The sequence below is a fragment of the Acomys russatus genome, chromosome 12 (genome assembly GCF_903995435.1).
Source record: "Acomys russatus chromosome 12, mAcoRus1.1, whole genome shotgun sequence".
Taxonomy (NCBI): domain Eukaryota; kingdom Metazoa; phylum Chordata; class Mammalia; order Rodentia; family Muridae; genus Acomys; species Acomys russatus.
This window is the reverse complement of record NC_067148.1, coordinates 1,721,553-1,742,061: the sequence shown is the minus strand read 5'-3', so window position 1 is coordinate 1,742,061 and position 20,509 is coordinate 1,721,553. Positions and strand designations below refer to the sequence as shown.

Sequence of the window (20,509 nt, the reverse complement as noted above, 5' to 3'; positions counted from 1 at the left end):
TAAATAAACAAAGACAGATCAGACTTTTTTAAAAAACATGAAAGAAAACAAACACTTGAATATTGTGTAATTTAAAACATAGGTGGTTGGTGGCTTAATTTAAGTTCTACTTTTCAATGTCAAATATTGAAAAAACTCCCCAAACATTATCTGATCAGTATAAAGAAAACAGAGAATGCAATGTTATTGTTTGCTATGAGTAAGAGTCATTTTTTTGCAATAAAAGCTGACTCTTCTGAGAGAAATTCATTTCCTGTGCCCTATAAACAAATCTAAAAAGGAAAATAGTTGGTATACATCCATTTGCTAACAATATTCATGCAAATTTGAAGATTTATTCATGACATGGATTTGGTTACCCATCAATATCCTACAGGATCTCAGGAAAGCTGGGGGAAATTTCACCGGATATTAGGATGGAAACATCTGGTGCCTGCGTAGACCATTCGCCTAGAGATGAAATGCTGGTCCTTAAGGCTTGGGAACTGAATACAAAGTACGGAGCTCACTTTCTTCCTTGTAGTAACAATCTCAGTTTTCAACATTGATCATTTTAACCTCTCCTTTCAAAATGTCTAAAGTTAATCTACTTTACTTTTGTTCTTTCAAGTTACTGTATGTTCTTGGACTTTTTTCCCTCCTACGAGTTATATTATCCATTTTCTTGCTTCCATCTAATCAAATTCCACATTGGGATTTACATTTCAAAATTTTCTTTGTGTAAAATTATCTTATCTCTAAAGTAAAAGGCTGGTTGTTTAATAAAGTATAGAAATGACAAGGACACAGACACCCAAACATCATCTGTGTAACTCACTATGTTTTCATTAGATTTGAGAAAATTATTATTTTTACCAAAATTCCCAACACTTCTTTTATGATTTGAAATCACCCCTTATGGTCCTATCCATATGACGTTTTTCTCTTCTCAATGCATATTTCATGGAATTCCCTCTCACCTTCCAGGCAGTCTTTCTTACTGCACCAGATGGAATTTCTTAAACTTTTCAATGCCAGGTTAAGAATTTGTTTTTCAAAACAATTGTCAAAAAAAAAAAAAAAAAAAAAAAAAGAATTCATTTATCCTTATTTTTAATTTTGATACATTGGTATAGATTTCAAACTTAAGAGTATTCTTCATACACATTATATATATATATATATATATATATATGTATGTGTGTATATATATACATATATATATATACACACGCACACACATACACACACACACACACACACACTGACTCTGATATGAGGTATTGTACCCATACAACTCAATTATAATACAAGATTTACTTCTATACTTTGAAAGTGTTATTACAGTCTGCTGAGGATAATTAAGTAATACAGGTCAATTATTAGTTGATCAAATCATGGTCATGTCAATTACTAGTATATTTTTATCACAAGAATATACATCCTAGGTTTAACAGATAGATACAATTCTATAGATAGATAAGGTAAAATAGTTAGATAAGGTCTTCAAAGACCTCAAAGACCTACAGAATACAGCATTTAAAGATGTTTTTATTATCTTAAAGATAATAAGACAGTTTAGCTCCTGGCAAAACCCAGCCTACCTCAAAGAAGATGATAAGCATCAAAGACCCTCCTTATAGAGATGGCTTCAAATATGGCAAACCAGCCTCTGAGCAAAATGTCCTCAGTTTTGGTCACAGACAGAATTATGCTTAAAATTAGGCAAGCAGGCAGAGTGAATGGCCAAACTCTGCCAAGACAGGGTAAGCAAGTCCTCAATAATTCCTGCTTCTTAAATATGTCTTTCAGATATACTAGGCCAGAAGGCTGAAGAAGATGCTCCAACATTATAGACAATTTTGAATGACTGTTCAGGGAGCAAACTATCTCTGTTAGTTTTTCATTTCATAAGCTGATAACCTTCTCAAGTCTCTGATGGGGTTGAAGACCAGATAGTTTAGTTTTCCAATTAAGCTTAGTTGTTTAGAAGTTAAGATGTTTTTAGGTCTAGATAGATGATTTAACTTGATTGATACTGATTTATACTCAGAATTTTAGACTCACCATAATAGGAAAGATGTTTTCTTCAAGGTTACTAAATACAAATAGCCAAAACACTATAATGCAACATTAAAATAATGCCTGATTGTTTCATGATTTTTCTTGCTATATGTAGTTTATTGTATAATATAAATGTATATGTAAAAAAAGAAAAAGGTGATAAAAATAAAAATATGTGGAATAATTTTCTTACTTAAAAATTATACTAGAATACCAAATGGAATGATGTTCTGCTCCCATAAACTTAATATATGTTGGGTGATTTTAAATGTTGCATCTAATTCTTGTCAGCACTGTCAAAGCCCATGCTGTATTTATGATGATAAATTTACTGCAATGAAATATAAATCCAAATGATTACTGAAATAATTAACTGCTCTTAGGTAAATTTGAACATGTATGGCATGCATGCTGCCCACACAATCCCCTACTACCCCATCCATGCTGTCTCTTCTACATAAACATTTCTCATGTTTAGATATATTTGCTTTGCTTTGCAACCCTGTAAGATAAACTAAGGCTGTCTGTGACCATGATTTTCGAGCTCACCATTGGAACCTGGTGGGCTCAACAGTAGGTACAGAACTAAAGACCTTGATTTCTCCTCTCTAAGAACCTAATAAGAGCCATTAGTTCAGGAGTAAAGGGGGAAGGACAGTGAGGTGCCCACCCCAGCCTTTCTTGTTTGATCGGTGGTAGTTCTGTTCAGTATGGGTCCAGTAAAGATAACTACAACTGTTTTGAGTTAATGGCTGAAATGGTTTTTATTGAATCTAAGGTCAGCTTTTGCTGTCCTTCATCCTATTGTCTGTGACATATTCTGCCCCTCTTTGCACAATATTCTAACATTCAGGCCTAACTTGACTACTTAAAATCATTTAAGGAGTAAGTGGCTAGAAGATACTTAATTCGAAAAATCCTTAGCAAAAATATTTCTCTGAGCAGCCGGGCATGGTGGCAAGCATCATTGATCCCATCACTCAGGAGGCAGAGGCAGACAGATCTCTGAGTTTGAGGCCAGTCTACTGTACAAAGTGAGTTAGATCCAGGGCTGCCAAGACTACACAGGAAAATATTTCTTTTAAAATATGATTTTATAAATTTCTTCCTTTTCTATACCTAAAAGCTTTTCTGGAGTAGTATGTATAACTTCTATCTTCTGGCATGTATATAATCAAGTGTTGACTCTGTTTCTTAGCAATTAAACTTTATTATGCAACCCAACTAGCTTATAAAAGAAGGAAAAAGGTTAAAGGGACGAAAGAGTGAACCTTCCGGTAGCCGTTCCACGGGACGGATCCTTAGGTGTCTCTCTGGCCGGCGTGCTGATCCAGCTTGTCCGCTGCTCCTGCACGCTCTCCCTGCAGCCGACTTTGTTTTTCTCCCTCCCCAACTCCCTCAGTCACGTGGGAAGGACCGGCTCCTTCTCCCAGTGAGGGTCCATTAGAAAGACAATAGACCAGGTGGGGTTCTCAGGTCTGCTTCCAGAATTCCAAACCCAGGATGGCTCCACTCAGTCTGTCACAAGGTATTCATGGGGTGCCCAAGGGTAAAGCCCACCAAGACTGCTCCCACCTGTGACAAAGCTTACTCCTTCCCACAATCAAGTATACAGTAAAAAGACTCAAGTAATCTATAAAAATGGCTACAAATAGATTTTCTAAGTATACCTTAAAAGTGAAATCCTACTACAAATGTTTGGTACTTATCTTAATGCTCAGTGTTTACTTAATTCTAAGTTAGCACCCATATAGGAAATTTTGCTTTTTTTCAAACTAGCTGTTGCATAATACATCTTTTTCAAATGGAAAATGTCATGGTTTTACAATCCAGAATTCTGAACTAAATTTGAAAAATGGCTATGGAATTAGACTTGGAAAAAACACATTTATAGTATACCTTAGTGTTGCCAAAGTTAGTCATTGGCAACAAATATCCCCTCCCAGTTTTACTGTGCATCTCTCTCCTGGCTTCTGGGGAATTCTGCCGACTGGCGAGCCACAGCCTTCTTCCAAGACACCTATTGTGGACATGACAACCAATTCAAAAAGAAGAGCATCATTGATTCACCCTTAGCCAAGGGAAAAGGAGAAGATAGTAAAGGAATCAAAGTAGGAGCATGGACTTGAGAAACTACCATGTATTTTCAGATGTATCCAGTGCAGTTGGTGAACAAAAAAAGTCTGTTGGCAATGGCCAGCATGAACTGGGAGTAACACTACTTATTACACAGCTTGGAATTGGATTTTTCAAAGAAACCACTTTAGATTTTGGTTTTCTATCTTTTAAAAATGACAGGGAATAAGGCATTATAGAATTAGAATCTCTGAATTTTTTGATGCCTCTGCCCTCCAGCCTATGTCAGCTGTTCTCCCTAAGTACTCCAGCATCCAGGTTTACCTGTTTTATGTATAAAGATTGATGCCCTATCAGCCTAGCTCTATTGCCACATTGGTCCCTTCTTTAGTCTGTAAAGGCCTGGAAGAATACATCCGTTATCTTTTATTTCCAGTGCTTGGCATATTCATAGATGATAGATTTTTGTTGAACAAACCACATTATCAACAGGTATCCATTATATTATTTTGCTGTTTGTTTTATGGGTAAATCTACTTTATACTTTGAAAAGTTTTGTCAAAGGTAATGAGCAACTAAAACATTTAAGAAAGACTGAACCCACATAGGGAATCTTGACTTTCTCTGCATGCTATACTCAAGGGTTTTACGTACGGCATTAAATTCCCACTCTTCCTGCTGACTATCCTGATAGGCTAAGTCTAAGGCTTGAAGTATGTTCCATCATTAAGTAAAACATGGACAGATGGATGCATATGCCATTTCCTCTTAAAATAAGTTAATGCCATTTGAAATTTCATATTCCTTCTACTTCTGGCTTACTTGATGTCTGTTTTTATATAGGCATCCTCAACTTACTTCAAAGCGATTGAAGGTTGCTGTTGCTTTACATTTTAGGAAAGTCTCAGATTAATGTTTTCAAGATTTAATTGTAATTAAAAAACAATAAAAAGAATTAAGTAGACTGTTGCCAAAACAGAGGAAGATTCTGGAATACTACAGGAGAGTTTGATAACTTTATATAGCTTTTGTACATTATGATTATTTGTGGGTAGGAATCTGTAGCTTAAGATTCTCTTTCCCTGGCCCCAAGTTTGTTCATGTAGTATATAATATTCAATAACATTTAATGGGTGAGTGAATATTGAGCAAACAATTTGCCTGCTATTTCTACTTCAGAACCACTATATTGATGGGAATCAACTCACATTTCAAGGCAAATTTATTTAAATACCCTTGGAAAATTCTCCTTCAATTCAGTATTTATGGTTTATTTCCCTTATATATTAATGAGCAGAAAAATTGAGGCATACTTTTACTTTATGAATTTAGTCCTCAACTAGTAAACAACCTAGTTAATCTTTTTATTATCAGCTTAATTTTATATTCAAAATTTAAAAATTTTTATATATCTTTCATGATCTCCATACTGCCTCGTTAGCACAAAATAAATGTTCTTTACGTAGTTGGTTAACAACTAATTGCTAAAAAATTTTAAATCTTAAAATCTTCTCATGGAAATTTGAAAAAATCCTAGGACTGTACTTTTCATTTATATTTTCCTCAAAGTAATGGTGTTTCAAGAAATTTGCCATAATGGCTAAGCTAATAATTAAAGCAACTAATAACATTAATACTCCAGAGTTTTAAAATTATAGTAGAACTTATACCTATTCATCTTCTCCCTGTGCAAGAGCTTTAATTTGATTTGTGTTGATTTAATTGTAAAACAATAGCAAATGTTCCTCAGGATGACATGGGTTTACAAATACAACTTTTGGATTTCATTGTTTATATTTTCTCCATCTAACCATAGTACAGGTGCAGTATTGAACAGGATTTTGTTGTGTATTAAATGAACATGGAAATCCCCCTCAGCTAGTAGAGGTACAAGGGAGATACTGGCTTTCCTTGTTGGACTCTGGCCTCCCAAGTCTTCCTCCCTCTTCCGTGTCTTCTTTCATCTCCTTCCTTTGCTTTTCCTTTCTTTTGTTCTCTTGAAGCAGAAAAGTCTCCAGTGAATAGCTTTTCATCACTTTGCTTTTCAGCTGGTTCTGGGATTCCAAACACAGGCAAGCCTTCACCTTAAACCTATTGTAAGTTGACTTTTATGTAATCATGAGTGTATGTTATAAATAAATTGGGAGAAAAGACTAAGAAACGAACTTCAGCTTTTGAGGAATGATTTCAACCTCATGTGGAATCCGCTGTCTGTCAAGCTGTGACTTGGAAGGGAGAAACCTAGGATAAAACTGATGTTTGAGCAATTGTTCTTCAATCAAATCACCTCATTGTGTTATGTTACACAATAATGAAAATGTAGACTATGCAGAACAGAACAAAATTTAGTATTAGTTTGCTTTGCTATATAGTATTTGATAAACCTAGAACTTTCCCTTTAGGATGAAAGTGCTCTTTGCCTCTTGGCCCATCCTTTTGAACCCAGGTCAGAGGGAAGAGAGGACAAAGAGCAAATGCTAGATTTTCACTTTAGAAACTTTCTTCTCAGTGTTACAAAACTCTTTGTAAGGAACCAAAGATCCCTTAAGGATTGTAGATTGTTCTGCTGATTGAAAAAAAAGTTCAAAGTGGATAAAACATGGGCAGCAAATAAACAACAAGTAGATAAAAAACAAATTAGAACAAAGAAGTTGATTACTACTGATGACGACAATATCTGGATATTCTCTCTCTCTCTCTCTCTCTCTCTCTCTCTCTCTCTCTCTCTCTCTCTCTTTCTCTCTCTCTCTCTGGACACTAGCTCAAGTTGACTTTGAAGTCAACATGTAGCTGAGGTTGGTCTTGAACTTCTAATCCCTTTGCCTCTACCTCCCCATTGCTTTGGTTATAGGTATATACCACCTATGTTGATTATGTGATGCTGAGGACAAAACCTAGGACTTTGTGCATGCTAGGCAAGCATTTTACCAACTAGGCTAATCCACAGCCCCCAATGTATAGATTTTGTCTACAGGCATTAATTATTCTTTTCTATCAGGGAGGATGAAAGAGAAGGTTAAATGTACAGACAGTTAAAGATAAACAGTTGAAATGATTTTGAAAAACTCTCTTAGACAAAGAACTTAATTTTATACCCATATGAGCCTATTATAGTTAATATTATCTTAAAACACCACAAAATATTTTAAATAAATTTGATAAGTAAAAAAAAATTAAAACGCCCATTTTAGATTAAGATATCTGCAATGAAAATGTTAATATATGATATCCTCACAATCTCAACTATTTGATGTTTTTGTTTGTATGGGCTATACTTAAAATAAATAAGATAGTGTTTCTGTGAAAATTATGTAGTAGATCCTTGGATTAAAATGTTATGTTTACCTCCATTATGGTTTATATCTCACTTTTGGTATTGTGTGTGTGTGTGTGTGTGTGTGTGTGTGTGTGTGTGTGTGTGTGTGTGTTTACTTGTATGAAGTATATTAGTACATCCTAACTACTAAATTCTCTTTTGTGTTTTTGCAGCTATTCAGTATTGTATCTCTATGTGAGCAAACTAACAACAGTAACAACAAGTCCATGACAGCCTGAAAGTTGTTCTTGCAGACAGATTATAGATGAGCTTAGCACATAACTATGTGTAGTTTTAGTTTCCTAACTTGACCGCAATTATTTATATTTCCAAATGACACATGGAAACAAACCTAAGTAATCCCTAAAAAGACAGTCTTCACTTTTCATTTTTTCCATTTTAAGTAAAGTAATAACAGCAGTTTTTCTAGTTAACTGAAAACCTTTGTATACGATTAAAACACTTTTAGTGGCAGTATTTAGAAAATTACCTCTGTCATCATTTATCAAGTCCTTTTATTAGTAGACTGCCCTGAAATTGTGTGTAGGTTGTTTTCGTTGTACTTTTTCAGTTTTCAGTAACATCTTTGAAATTTGTCCTTGTTGGTTAATATAAAATAAAATTGTTCTTGGTAAAATAAGAATTTAGTTCAGCTCCATAACCTTTGGGACATATCCTTTGTCCCTGTGACAAAATCTCTGACAAGAAACTTAAGAGATTTTGGCTGTTGTTGTTGTTAATGTTTCTGAAGTTTCTATTGGTGCTGCCTGGATGTTCCTGCCGACACAGTGTCAGGGGAGGTATGTGGCTCACCTCTGACAACGGTGAGAGAGGGAGAGGGAAACTGACAGGAAGAGGCAGGATATATACTTCAGTAACAACTCTTAGTGATCCACTTTGCCAGCCAACTCCCATGTACTAGTAACCCACTCAGCTGTGAGCTCAATGGTTTAATCTGCTGATGAAGTTAGTACCTTCAGGATCCAACCATCTCCGAAAAGAGCAAGCATGGGGCCAAGACTTTAGCATTACATGTTCATGCCTACTCTTGGTCACTTAGTCCTATGGCAGAGAGCACAAAATGCTAATTTGGATGAGTATCATATATATATTTAAATTTAGTTCCATATTAAAATAAAACATTCTAGATTTAAGAGCAGAAGATAGAAGTCACCACAACCTATTTTATACTCACCTACCCCTGGCACTCACATGCCAAGACACTGAGGCTGAGGAAAAAACACATTGCCAAACTTCGTATGTTTCTAAGTTGTAAAACATGAGAAGCAATGGCCATGGCACTGCTGGCATTTCCTCAGCAGAGTCTAAAGGAAGAAATGAATATCCTTCCCCTTGTCTTTTCCTCTGGTGATAGGAACTCCAAAAGCAGAAGGGTTTTGCTTCGAAGAGTTTCTAGAAGCTGTACAGCTGAGCCTGGCCATGCTTTGCTAGGGACAGCACTGGGCCAGTCCAGAGGATGTGTGATGCTGCTTGCTGTTGCTCCCTTTGTGCAACAAGAGGGCAGTGAAGTGAGTATGGTTTCCCAAAGACTTTGGCAATGCGTGAAGCTGCAGATAATGATGTCCCAGACCTTCATAGCATGGAATGATGTGAGCTGGACGAGGAAGGCAACTGTTATAAAATACAAGCTGTTAAGATTAACATGTTTTCCTTCCTATTTGGCGGCACAGAGGTCTTCACACCATAGACATTTGGCCAACAGCCCCCACATTATCCGTTTCCTCTCATTGAAAATAAGTGTGTGAAGTGCATGTTCTTTGGGAATTTCAGTAAGAGAAAGGATATGAAAAGAGAAAAAGACCTAAAAGTGTGTGTGTGTGTGTGTGTGTGTGTGTTTCTTTGCCTTATGCCCTCATCCACTCTACATAACAGATATATTTATTAAAAAGACTTCTTATATGATATCAGGCAAAGATTTATGAGATGGGCATAATTTGGAGTCCCAAGGAATTTACTGCTAAGAAGAAATTGATCAGAACAAACATTTGTCTGAGAAAGAGAGGAGAAATGATTGTAGCATAAGGACACTGCACAATTTCTAAAGGGAACATCTTCAGTAAACTATAGTCAAAGGCCCTTAGATTATTTGCAATTTTTCATTTTAAGGCATAATAATAGTATGAACATGGATTTAAAATATTTTTTTCGATACTGTGAAGAAGAACACTAGTTGTATGATTTAGGAACCTTGTGTGTTTGGGTCATAAAGGTTTCGATATGGAGCTTTCTTTCATTTCTACAGATTTATTTTATTTTTACTCTCTGTCTCTGTCTCTGCCTCTGTGTCTCTGTCTCTGTCTCTCTCTCTTGTGTGTGTGTGTGTGTGTGTCTGTGTGTATGCCTTGTGTGGAGATACTCATGGAGGCCAAAAGAAGGTATTGTATTCTCTGGAGCTGGGGCTACAGGGCTGTGTGAGCTTTAGGTGGGTGCAGGGACCTGAACTTAAAGTCCTATGCAAGAGAAACTTATAACCCCTGACACTGTCTTTCCATCCTGTTCGCTCCTCCCCCATGCCCCCTATCTTTTTTTTTTTTTTTTTTTTTCAGGTAATGTATCATGACATAGCACCACCTAGCTTTGAACTTGAGATCTTCTATGCAGGTGCTTTTGCATTAAACTATTAAGAAATGGAACTATGGGGTGTGGCTCATAGTTGGCAAGCAGGCTTTTAAAAACTTAGGTTCCAATTGTTTACTGTTATAAGATGGTAGTTTGCTCTGCCATCTAGTGATTAGGGACTGTATTTAGACAATTTGTTAAAAAAACAGATTGGTGGAAACTTTTTATAAACATGGGACAATTAAGTTGATTTCAAGTAAAATATCATCAAACAAAATCCATCCCTCTGTCTAGACAAGGCAGGCAGTAACTAGGAGAAGACATAGAGGAAGACGAGCCTTTTAAGTTAGGGATGGACTAGAAGTAGCTTATTAATTAAGACAAAAGTACTCTGAGCATTGCAAATAGACAAGTGAGCTATGGAAAGCGTTCCCAAAGTCTTTGGAACCTCTCCTGAAGTAGCTGCAGAAGTAGGATTAAACCACCTGCTGAAGATATTATTGCACATTTTAGTAATGTTTAATTGAAATTTTGCATACTATCTTGTTTTATATATTCTCAATTTTTAAATTTCATTTGATTTATATTGCATATATTATATAATATAGTATATGTAATGATATATAAGAATATTTTATCATAATGTGTAAATATAAACTTGTAGTTTATATCATGTGTTAGAGAATTAAAATTATATTGTATAATGCAATCTATATTAATTGTATTTAATTAATATTAGCACATTGTATAATAATTTATATAAACAAAATTTTATTAAAGCAGTAACTATAATTTCATAATATTGTATATAACATTAAATATACCATGCTCCATAGTAATATATTTTTAAAGGAAGAATGCATATGCTTTTAATGCTTGAACAAACAGCACATACTCACTAATGCCTCACCTACATTAATATATTTGCGCATTACTGATATCCATCCTTGATCACCCACATTGTGAGAGAAATAGCTATTTGGCTTTATGGGGAATTTTATTTTAATCAATTAATTTAAAACCAGTAGATAGATACTGTTTCCTCAACCATAAAACTTAATAAACAAAGTTTTTTATTTTAAAAAATTTATTTTTCATTTATTATATATGGCTACTGAAATGTTTATATGTAGATAGGGCATGCATGACTCAAGCATGGAAATCAGAGGACAACTTTGGGGTCTGCCCCTTTTTCACTCTGGATTCTCCTAGGAGTTGAGCTCAGGTTATCAGTCTTGCCTAAAATGCCTTTATGTACGGAACCATCTTGCTTGCCCAGAAGTTATTATTAATTTTTCTATTTAATGTAACCGTTCAATTCATTATGGATATAAATACATATTTATATAGCTCATGCTTTGGAGAATGTTTGTTTTAGAAGTAGAGTGCTTAAAACTGATTTCAAATGCAAATAAAACATATTTTATTGTTTGAGGATTTCATACATGTACATAATGCAGTGACTACCCATCCCCATTTTCTCCTCTACAATTTCTCTGTTATCTTCTTGCCATGTAGTCTTTCTAATATTATATGCTTTTTCTTTAAACCCAGAGTTCATGTAGTGCTGCCTGAATGTGCATGGGCATAGGAAAATATACTAGAGCAGGGGTCATCCTTGAAAATAAGCCAACTTTCTCCCTTTCCCAGAAGCGATAAGTTGCCAATAAATCCTCAACTAGGGGTGGGACCTTATGAACCCAGCCCCTCTCATTCTGAGGTTGTATTGGTTTGATCTTGTGCAGTCAGTTACTGCTAATGTGAGCTCACGTGTGCAACTGTTATTTGTCTGTGACACACTGTTTGACAGCAGCCACTGTTTCCTTATATTACACTCCATTTTTTCTTTCATCTCTGTTTCTTCCTCCCTCCCTCTCTCCCTCCCTCTCTCCTTCCTTCCTTTCTCTTTTGAAATATTGATATAGGATCTCACTAGGTAGTCCTGGCCGGCCTAGACAGGCTCTCACAATCTTACCGCTTCCTCTTCTGCAATGATAACTAACCTAGACGGTGGGGTTGTGGTACAGGTGTCTCCCCCAGTAGATGACCTGTCTATTGATGAGAGAGAACTGGGCACAGTCACGTTGTTTCTGTTTCTGTCCTGGGACTTCAGCATCTGGAGAAGTTTGTTACATGAATGTTCCACACCCCCTTTCTCTGTTCAATTGCCTTACTTCTTTCGGCAGAGGCATTTAAAATGTTCAGGTGAGGACAAACTCTTAGTAGGGTTGAAATGCCCATTTTCCTCTGTAGGGTTGTTGCAGGAAGTTCTGGAGGGACATAGATGGGTCTAAGCAAGGGAACTCACTGTCTCCTTGCTGAAAAAGACCATGGGGGGTAGGACTGGCACTAAGGAGCTGAGCAGTGCCTGAGTATTAAGCACTGTGCAATGTCCACTTTGCATTTTTGATATAAAAACAAGCATAGATTGGCTTCCTATAAAAATTGAAGCTAAGCATATAATACATGTATTTTAATTTATAATTCTTATTACTCCATATGTACACATGCACATATTTTCAAATATTAAAATGACTTATGTCTAAATATAGAAAGATAATTATTAAAGTTACACAACTACACACTCTATTGTTTTTGCTATAACTTCCCTTAACTGATTTCAATGTAATGATAATCTCCTCATTATCTTTATAAATTTTGTGTTTCTGTTAAAATTTAACAAATGAGTTCCTTTAGGTTTGTATAATAGAAACCTAATCCATGAGATATGCACTGGTTATTTAATTTTCCTTCATGTTTAAATCAATTCTCAAAAGGTATTCTTTGGAATCTCCCAGTACATGAGTCTTCTTGAAGTCCTTCCATGGGATGTATTTGTATATAATCTCCAGTAAACTGAAAGTCATGTAAGGCTCATGTGTACTGAGATTATGCTCTGGAAATTCTCTTTTGCTCTCTCTTTTAAAATGGTTTCTTTCAGTCCCTCTGTACTAAACTTTATCATGTTCTATCACTAATAATTTCAAAATTAAAACCTTATGAGATGCATGCTTTGGCTATAAAGCATACTTTAGATAATTTTTTTCTTTATCTATTAGGGGAATGCACATTTCACTCATCATTTCATGATGAACATATCATTATTTTATGTACACACTAAATAAAAGAAATTCATCTATCTTTCATCTCCTATGGAGATTAACTCTTTCTCTTTTTGCTCTTCCTCCTCCTCCTCTTACCTCTTAGCTCCACCCCTACCCCAATCATATCTCTCTCTCTCTCTCTCTCTCTCTCTCTCTCTCTCTCTCTCTCTCTCTCTCTCTCTGTGCGTGTGTGTGTGTGTGTGTGTGTGTGTAACCCAAAGGTTGATGTTGGATGCCTTCCACATTGCTTTCTAACTGTATTTTGGAACAGGGTCTCTCACTGACCATGGACAAACTGAGTGCCTGTGTAACTCTGGGAATCTACTTGGAAGCTCTAGGTTACAGATATATGCTCTGACCCTTGCTGAGACTTTTACATAGGTGCTAGGGTCCATACTTGGCTCACCAGACTTGCACAATAGGGACTTAATTGAGCAAGCAAAGTCCCCAACTTAGGAGGTAACTTCCTAGAACTTTTCAAAACCAAAAAGATAAATTAACTCAAACACTTCAAAATGATAAAAATTTAGATTATTAACCTCTTTTCTTTTTATTTCAGATGAATATGATGAAGAAATAGCCTGCACTCAAAATGGCCAGATGTATTTAAATAGAGACATTTGGAAACCTTCTCCGTGTCAAATATGTGTCTGTGACAATGGTGCCATTCTCTGTGACCAGATAGTGTGCCTAGAGGTGCTCAACTGTGTCAATCCTACAGTACCCCCTGGGGAGTGCTGCTCAGTATGCCCACAAACATCTGGAGGTGGAGATACTAATTTTGGTAAGAGTGCTCAAAGCTGTTTCAGAATAGAACTGGTGGCTCACCTTTGTTTTCCAGTGATTATTGCTTTCAGAATTTAGTAATCCAAGTGAATAATCATTGCAACTAATGCAGTGACCTAGGGGGATAATGATTTTGAATCATAAAAGTATAAATATTTTTTTAAACACTTTTATGAGTCTCTCAGAGCAAGTAGGGACCCTATTTTTCCCTACTTAGGCCAATTAAAATAGAAATAGACTATAATTTCTTGATTTCTTAACTATCAAAGGATCTTATTTTGAATAGTTATTTCTAATTAAAGAATATTTTGAGCGTTATAAATGGCTGCTATTATTGTGTTTATGAAAGGTGCCTCCATAACATTCTGTAGACTTTCTATTCCATGGCATAATGCCAAGAAATGTAGAAATCATATTTAGCGTCTCTGGTACAAGCTTCACTCTATAGAATATAATTATTTCAAATATAATTTGCTGCTTTAGCAACTTCCCTTACATTGTCTCAAAAAAATCCAGGATGTGATTGATGTGGACCACAAAATAGGAGGAAATAGAGTCTTTTTTTTTTTTTTAATTTTAGAAAAGCATGGCATAAATTCTAGGTTTTTAAACATTTTTAAAAGAAAAATCTGTTTAATTGCTGTCATATATCTTATTATGAATCAAAGAGACAGACAAACATTATCATTTGTGTGTTATAATGGGTTAGATAAAACCAACATTTAGCTTTTAGGTTGTTCACTTCAGTTCTTGTACTAGTAATTGTCAAGACATTATCAAAGCTTCATTTGCCTTTTCATAAATTCCATCAAAAATAACAACAATACAATAAAATATTCAACAACACATATGTAGAAATTTTAGACAGTAACTTGTGTCTTTTCATCTTGGTATTATTTTGCAGAAACAATACATCTAAAATAAATACTTAAACTCAAATTTGTACAGCGTGCTAAATATGGGTCATATAATGATAAGAATCAAGACACAAAAGCTATTAGAAACAGTCATAATTTCATATAATCCCAAGAAGAAGTACAATTAGCTCTGTGGCATAAACAATAACAAATGGAAATATATCATCCAATGTCAGAAAGCAAAATATATAAGTTCCTACCAATAATCAGTGTAGGAGAGTGCAACTTATTCCAAGGGGAATAGTGAAAATAAATGGCAACAGATTGCCAGAAATAAAACACAAAAAGATTTCAGTTAAATTTATGAGACAAACAGTACACTGGAATATATGCGGCCATACGTCAGATAAAGTTTCTGGGGTTGAGTGGACTGGAACATACCTTTAATTTCAGGAGGTGACAAGTGAGGTAGGAAGATCAAGAGTTCAAAGTTAGCCTCCAGCTACATACTAAGCTCAAGGTTAACAGGAGCTAAATATCAGGCATCAAAACCCATACCAAACTGAACTATCACAATAGTCTAAATAATTGTAAAACTTCTTTTGAGACAAGTTCTAATGTATACTAAGCTGGCCTTTAATTGATTTAGCCAAAAATAGCCTTGAGCATTCTGAGTGCTGGGCACTGTCTACATAAATAAGCTGTATTAAATAAGAACTAAACTGTACTTCCAGCTAAAAACCTAGTAAAGTCATAATTGTGTCTAAGAAAAAATGTATTTCAGCAGGAACAATGTGCAGTAGCGTGAACGTATAATAGGATGAAAAGTTAAACTGTAAAAGATGAAATAAGAAGTTGAATAACAAGGAGATAGTGCAAAAATTCCAGAAGGTGTATAGATGACATCAATGGAAAGAGGAAAATAATACTCTAAAATCAAGAAGAATTAAATATATTAAAAGGTATAGTATTTGTAGAAGATAAACGCATTCTTGAAAAGTCCCCAAAGAAGAAACTAATGCATTGGAGCAGAACAAGCTGAAAAATGTGAACATGTGAATGTCCTAGTATATTCTTGTGATGGATATTAAACACTGTTAAGACCTTTAGGATAGATTAATCTTAGAAGAATTATAGACTGATAACAGTCATACATCCTGCAGCAGGAAGAACCCAAATAGCTGATATAAATATGATAAAAAGGGAATTCTACTCATGTCACAGATGATAGAATTATTTTTCAGCCCTGAAGTATAAAAGCCCTTTTCTCAGGCTTCCGTCCAGCCAGTGGTACTCACCTACCATTAGTAAGGCCTTAGGTTTATTTCTCCACATGCAAACAAAGAAAGAAAACAAAAGCAGAAACGAACATTGGCATGCAAAAAATAAAAATAAAGCAAATTTGAAACTCAATTTACAAATTATAACTATACTTTGTATAAAGAGAAATCATAGCTATAAATAATTAAAATTGCAATTAAAAACATAGGAAGGAAATAGCATAAGCTTAAGAGGAAACTCAGTTATGAGACTTGTCAGTTCCCTTAAAATCAACATAGAAACCTACGTCATACTGTTTTGCCTTGCACGTTGAATAGTACTGTAGAGCTTGCTGGCACAGTATGTCAATGATTGTTGCTGGGGGTTTTGTTTACTGATTGCAGCAGTAGTTGCTGCTGGTGGTATATTGATAACACGTCAAATGGTGGTTGTCTGTATCCATTTTTTCAAAGAGTTTTACTCCTTAAACTTACTCCATACTTATCTTAAAACTAGGCTTATAGATGGTTATATATGTACATATACACATATAAACATTATTTGCATTAACATGATTCCTGGCTAGTCCATTAAAACCCGAAAGTACACCAACTTCTATGTAGCTCTCATTTTCACTCTCTAAAATATCCTGGTAGGATAAAAAGCTGTCTTTAGTAACAAAAAAATACAAAACAGACCAAATATTACATTGTGGGGAAAGTAGTGCTATTAGTGGACTGTACTGGATTCATGAAATAAGATCATCATTGAAAATAAAATATAAAACTTATATGTAATGATTTGTATGATTTAAATATCTGTAACTATAAGCAGACAAGAGAAGGAGAATATGGAAAAATTATAAGGTGTCTGTTGTTATTTTCTCATTTATGAAAAAGATTATAATAATCTACATGAATCCAGTAATAGTGGCTTTTCATGGCTCAGAGATCAGGAACCACGAAAAAAGTACAAGACGCAAGAAAGATTCTCATGTAGAGTTGTACATTTTGCGTTTGAACTAAATCACTTGAGTCATTAAAAATATTATAAATAACAGGGAACATTTATCAAATGCAGTTTATGATATAGATGCCTAGTGTTATAATTTTTCTAACACTAGAATCTCTATAAATATTATGAAGAAAATTATGGCCATGTGAGGATACTCCCAACATATGCACTATTTTTTTGGAACTAATTCAAGAGAATTTTTGAGCTCTGTCATACTACTGGGGATGTAGACTGTTGAAAGCATATATGTAGCATGTTTTTCATAGTTGTTTCTCCATAAAATTCATATTTATTTTTTTCTTTTTGTAGGTAGAGGAAGAAAGGTGAGTTTTACTTGATATGGTTCCTTTTTCACAAGCAAAATTCTTTCTGAGACTGTACAAAAACTGTGCTCTGAAATGGCTGGAAACATATTTTAAATATCAATCAGAGATATCACCATGCATTGATAGACAGGGATGTTCATTGTAGTTTATAAGACATGACAGTTTAGGAATATAGCAGTAATACTTTGATTAGGTAAATGAGAGAACATTAAAGCAATGGGAGTGTTCAGAATGTTGACCCTATCTCCAGGGAGCCAAGTCAGTTAATATCTTCTGTGTATTTCCTCCTAAATTCCATAGTTTCCACATATTTTATTTTTATAATTAGATGAAATAATATACATAAAAGAAGAAATTAGTAAACCCTAATGCATTCCTCCTGCTGTCCTTTCACTCAGGATATGCATGTTGAAGTCATACTTGCTCTCCCCAGTTGCTCAACAGAATATGACATTTTATAATGTGCTAGTTGATATTAATGGGTTCAAGACCATAAAGGAAGCAAAATAGGACGATACAATGATGACATCAAGGGGATCAAAATCACAGGAAGACAAATACTGAAACAGATAACATTAAATAATTTCTGAGGAAATACACATGTTTCAGGCCACCCAATATTGTTAAATCTATATGCTGAGATAACAAAATCAGTATATGCAATTCAAAAATTTGTAGTTCTACTATACAAATGAAATGTGACTGATGTCTACTTTCCTAGCTGTGCCTGCACTGAAGCACATAGACTAGACTGGCAGTCTCTTCTTATGCAGTTGTCTTTTTCCAACATGCCCTATATTTGCCTTCTGTTACTCTTGATATTTTCCATGAATACTATGAAAGAGAAACAAGTGGCAAGAATGGTATCTGATGCTACTGAAAACCTTGCCTCATAAAAAGTGTGTGAACTCAAACACACACTTGGCTGCATTTCCTTTTGTGATTTGAATGTTTGGGGGACAATTCAATGATGCTCTGTATTTACATCTCTTCTCCCTGACTCTAAGTCTAGTCAATTATGTGCTATTGATGCTGTGAAAAGTGATGAAAAACAAAGCTTTGCTCATTTCATATGCCTGGTTTACTTTAGAAGTTTTGGTCACTAGTAATGACTGACTAAATGCCTTGATTATTAAACCTTAACTTTTTGTCCTCATTGTTAACATTTCTTAGAAATCTCCAGTGTTTCCATAGACTAGTGTGACAGTTATTATTCAACAAACTTTATATTTTCTAATTTTCTTCTTTAAAAACAATCTTTCTAGGGACAAAAAGGAGAACCGGGATTAGTGCCTGTTGTAAGTATATATGTGTTTATGTTGCATGTGACACATATGGAAATTATATATGTTTCAAACACAACTATTATGCTTTATAGTATTGTTTCCTCTCAAGAAAGTTACTTTATAGTGAGTAATTTTAATATAACAGAAACAAGACATAATATAATATTATTTGGCTCAGTATATAATATTCTATAACATTAAGTTTTATAGTCATATGACTGACAATACAAAATCATAGTTTTATAGCATTAAATATATTACATGCATATATACTGCCAGTTAATATTAGTGTTCTTGTTTTAATGTTTCATACTTTTAGAAGTGTGTCATGTATTCATCCTGACTGAAATTTCATGTTAATACAGAATTCTTAGGGCATATTTATCCTTGTAGGTAACCAGAAGCCACACCATGGATGTCATGGAATTGTTATCATTTCAAACTATAGATTTTTTGTCAAGAGAAAAGACTACATAGTTAATTACTTGGTAGTATACACATTTTTGCTTTACCTTTAAACCCTATTTTTCTCAGTTCATCTGAGAAGTAAACACTTTATATAGTTTCCCTTTTTTCATGTTTGATATATATCATATTGTAATATTTGACATTTATTAATCTACATAATTCTATGATTGAGGTTATTTCATACACACTGTGATGCATTTGAGTCTGCATGTGAATTTCTACTTGCAGAAGCTTAGTACATAGGAGTATTCAGTCCAAGGTCACACAGCACCCATGAGGATGAGGATTGTCTCTTGTCTTCAGTGGGGGTGTACTAGTCTCATGTAAACACTATATTCCTATGTTAGAGCTCAAACTAGGTGACATTAATTCATAAGGCAGAAGAATGCATCTGATTAGGAACATCTGCATCTTTAAAGAGGTTCCATTGTGCTTTGGTTTTTATTCATTGTGTAAACTTTGCCTTTACAAAGTTTCTTGTTTGGTTTTTAGGTAACAGGCATACGTGGTCGTCCAGGGCCTGCAGTAAGTACCTTCCTCCAGTATTTGTTGTGAACACAGAGCATCTTTGTTGACAAGACATACAAGTGAAAACAGCAGGGCACAAAAGGATGGTTGACATCTCAAAACAGTTCATCTCAAACATTTTATTGTGAAGCAATACATTACACACAAGGGTCGGTTTCTCCGTGAAGTTGATAAACTTTACTTTTTCCTCATGCATTAGCTTTGCTGTTGATGAAAGGGAAAACAAGCTATGTTTAGGTTGTTCTTTTTGGATTAACCTTGTTCTTGAATGAGAGCATATTTGTGTGCTGACTGATTAAGAGAGATTTATTTTCCTAACTAAAATACTACAATAGAATTTGAGAAGTTACAAACCAGCATGAAAGACTTCTAGCTTTGCATGCAGGTAATTATCTTGAGTTTGGCTATCAACAACACTTTCAGGTAACTAATAAATAATGTATATTCATATACATACCATTTAAATCTCAAAGCAAAATACTCACATAGGTATAATGGACTTGTTTTAGCCCTATGGAAGTTTCTGCTTTTACACTGTGTTGTTGAGCAGGGCATGTCAATAAGACACATAGTTCCTGCTTTTCAGGAGGCTAAGGCAAGAACATCTTTTGTTATAAAGAGTTTCAGGGCCAGCCTGTAAAGTATTTTAGATAAAACAACAGAGGCAATATTATATGATGAAACAAATAACAATTTGGAAACAAAGTATCTATAAGTAGGGCAGAAACTGTGGCAGTTATAATTTGAGATATTATAAGGCGTGCATGTGTGTGTGTGTGTGTGTGTGTGTGTGTGTGTGTGTGTGTGTGTACTGTAGAGATAAAATATTAAGTCACTAAGTGAATATACATGAAACAGCAGTAGG

General features: G+C 34.7%; 1 protein-coding gene across 1 annotated transcript in view; it reads left to right on the top strand.

Annotated features, from left to right (window-relative positions):
• Col5a2 (collagen type V alpha 2 chain) overlaps window positions 1–20,509 on the top strand; it is a 132,701-nt gene that overhangs the window by 55,930 nt on the left and 56,262 nt on the right. The window contains exons 2-5 of the mRNA XM_051153772.1: window positions 13,679–13,903; window positions 17,346–17,359; window positions 18,628–18,660; window positions 19,609–19,641. Of these exons, the coding sequence (XP_051009729.1) occupies window positions 13,679–13,903; window positions 17,346–17,359; window positions 18,628–18,660; window positions 19,609–19,641 (305 nt within the window). The remainder of the gene's footprint in view (window positions 1–13,678; window positions 13,904–17,345; window positions 17,360–18,627; window positions 18,661–19,608; window positions 19,642–20,509) is intronic.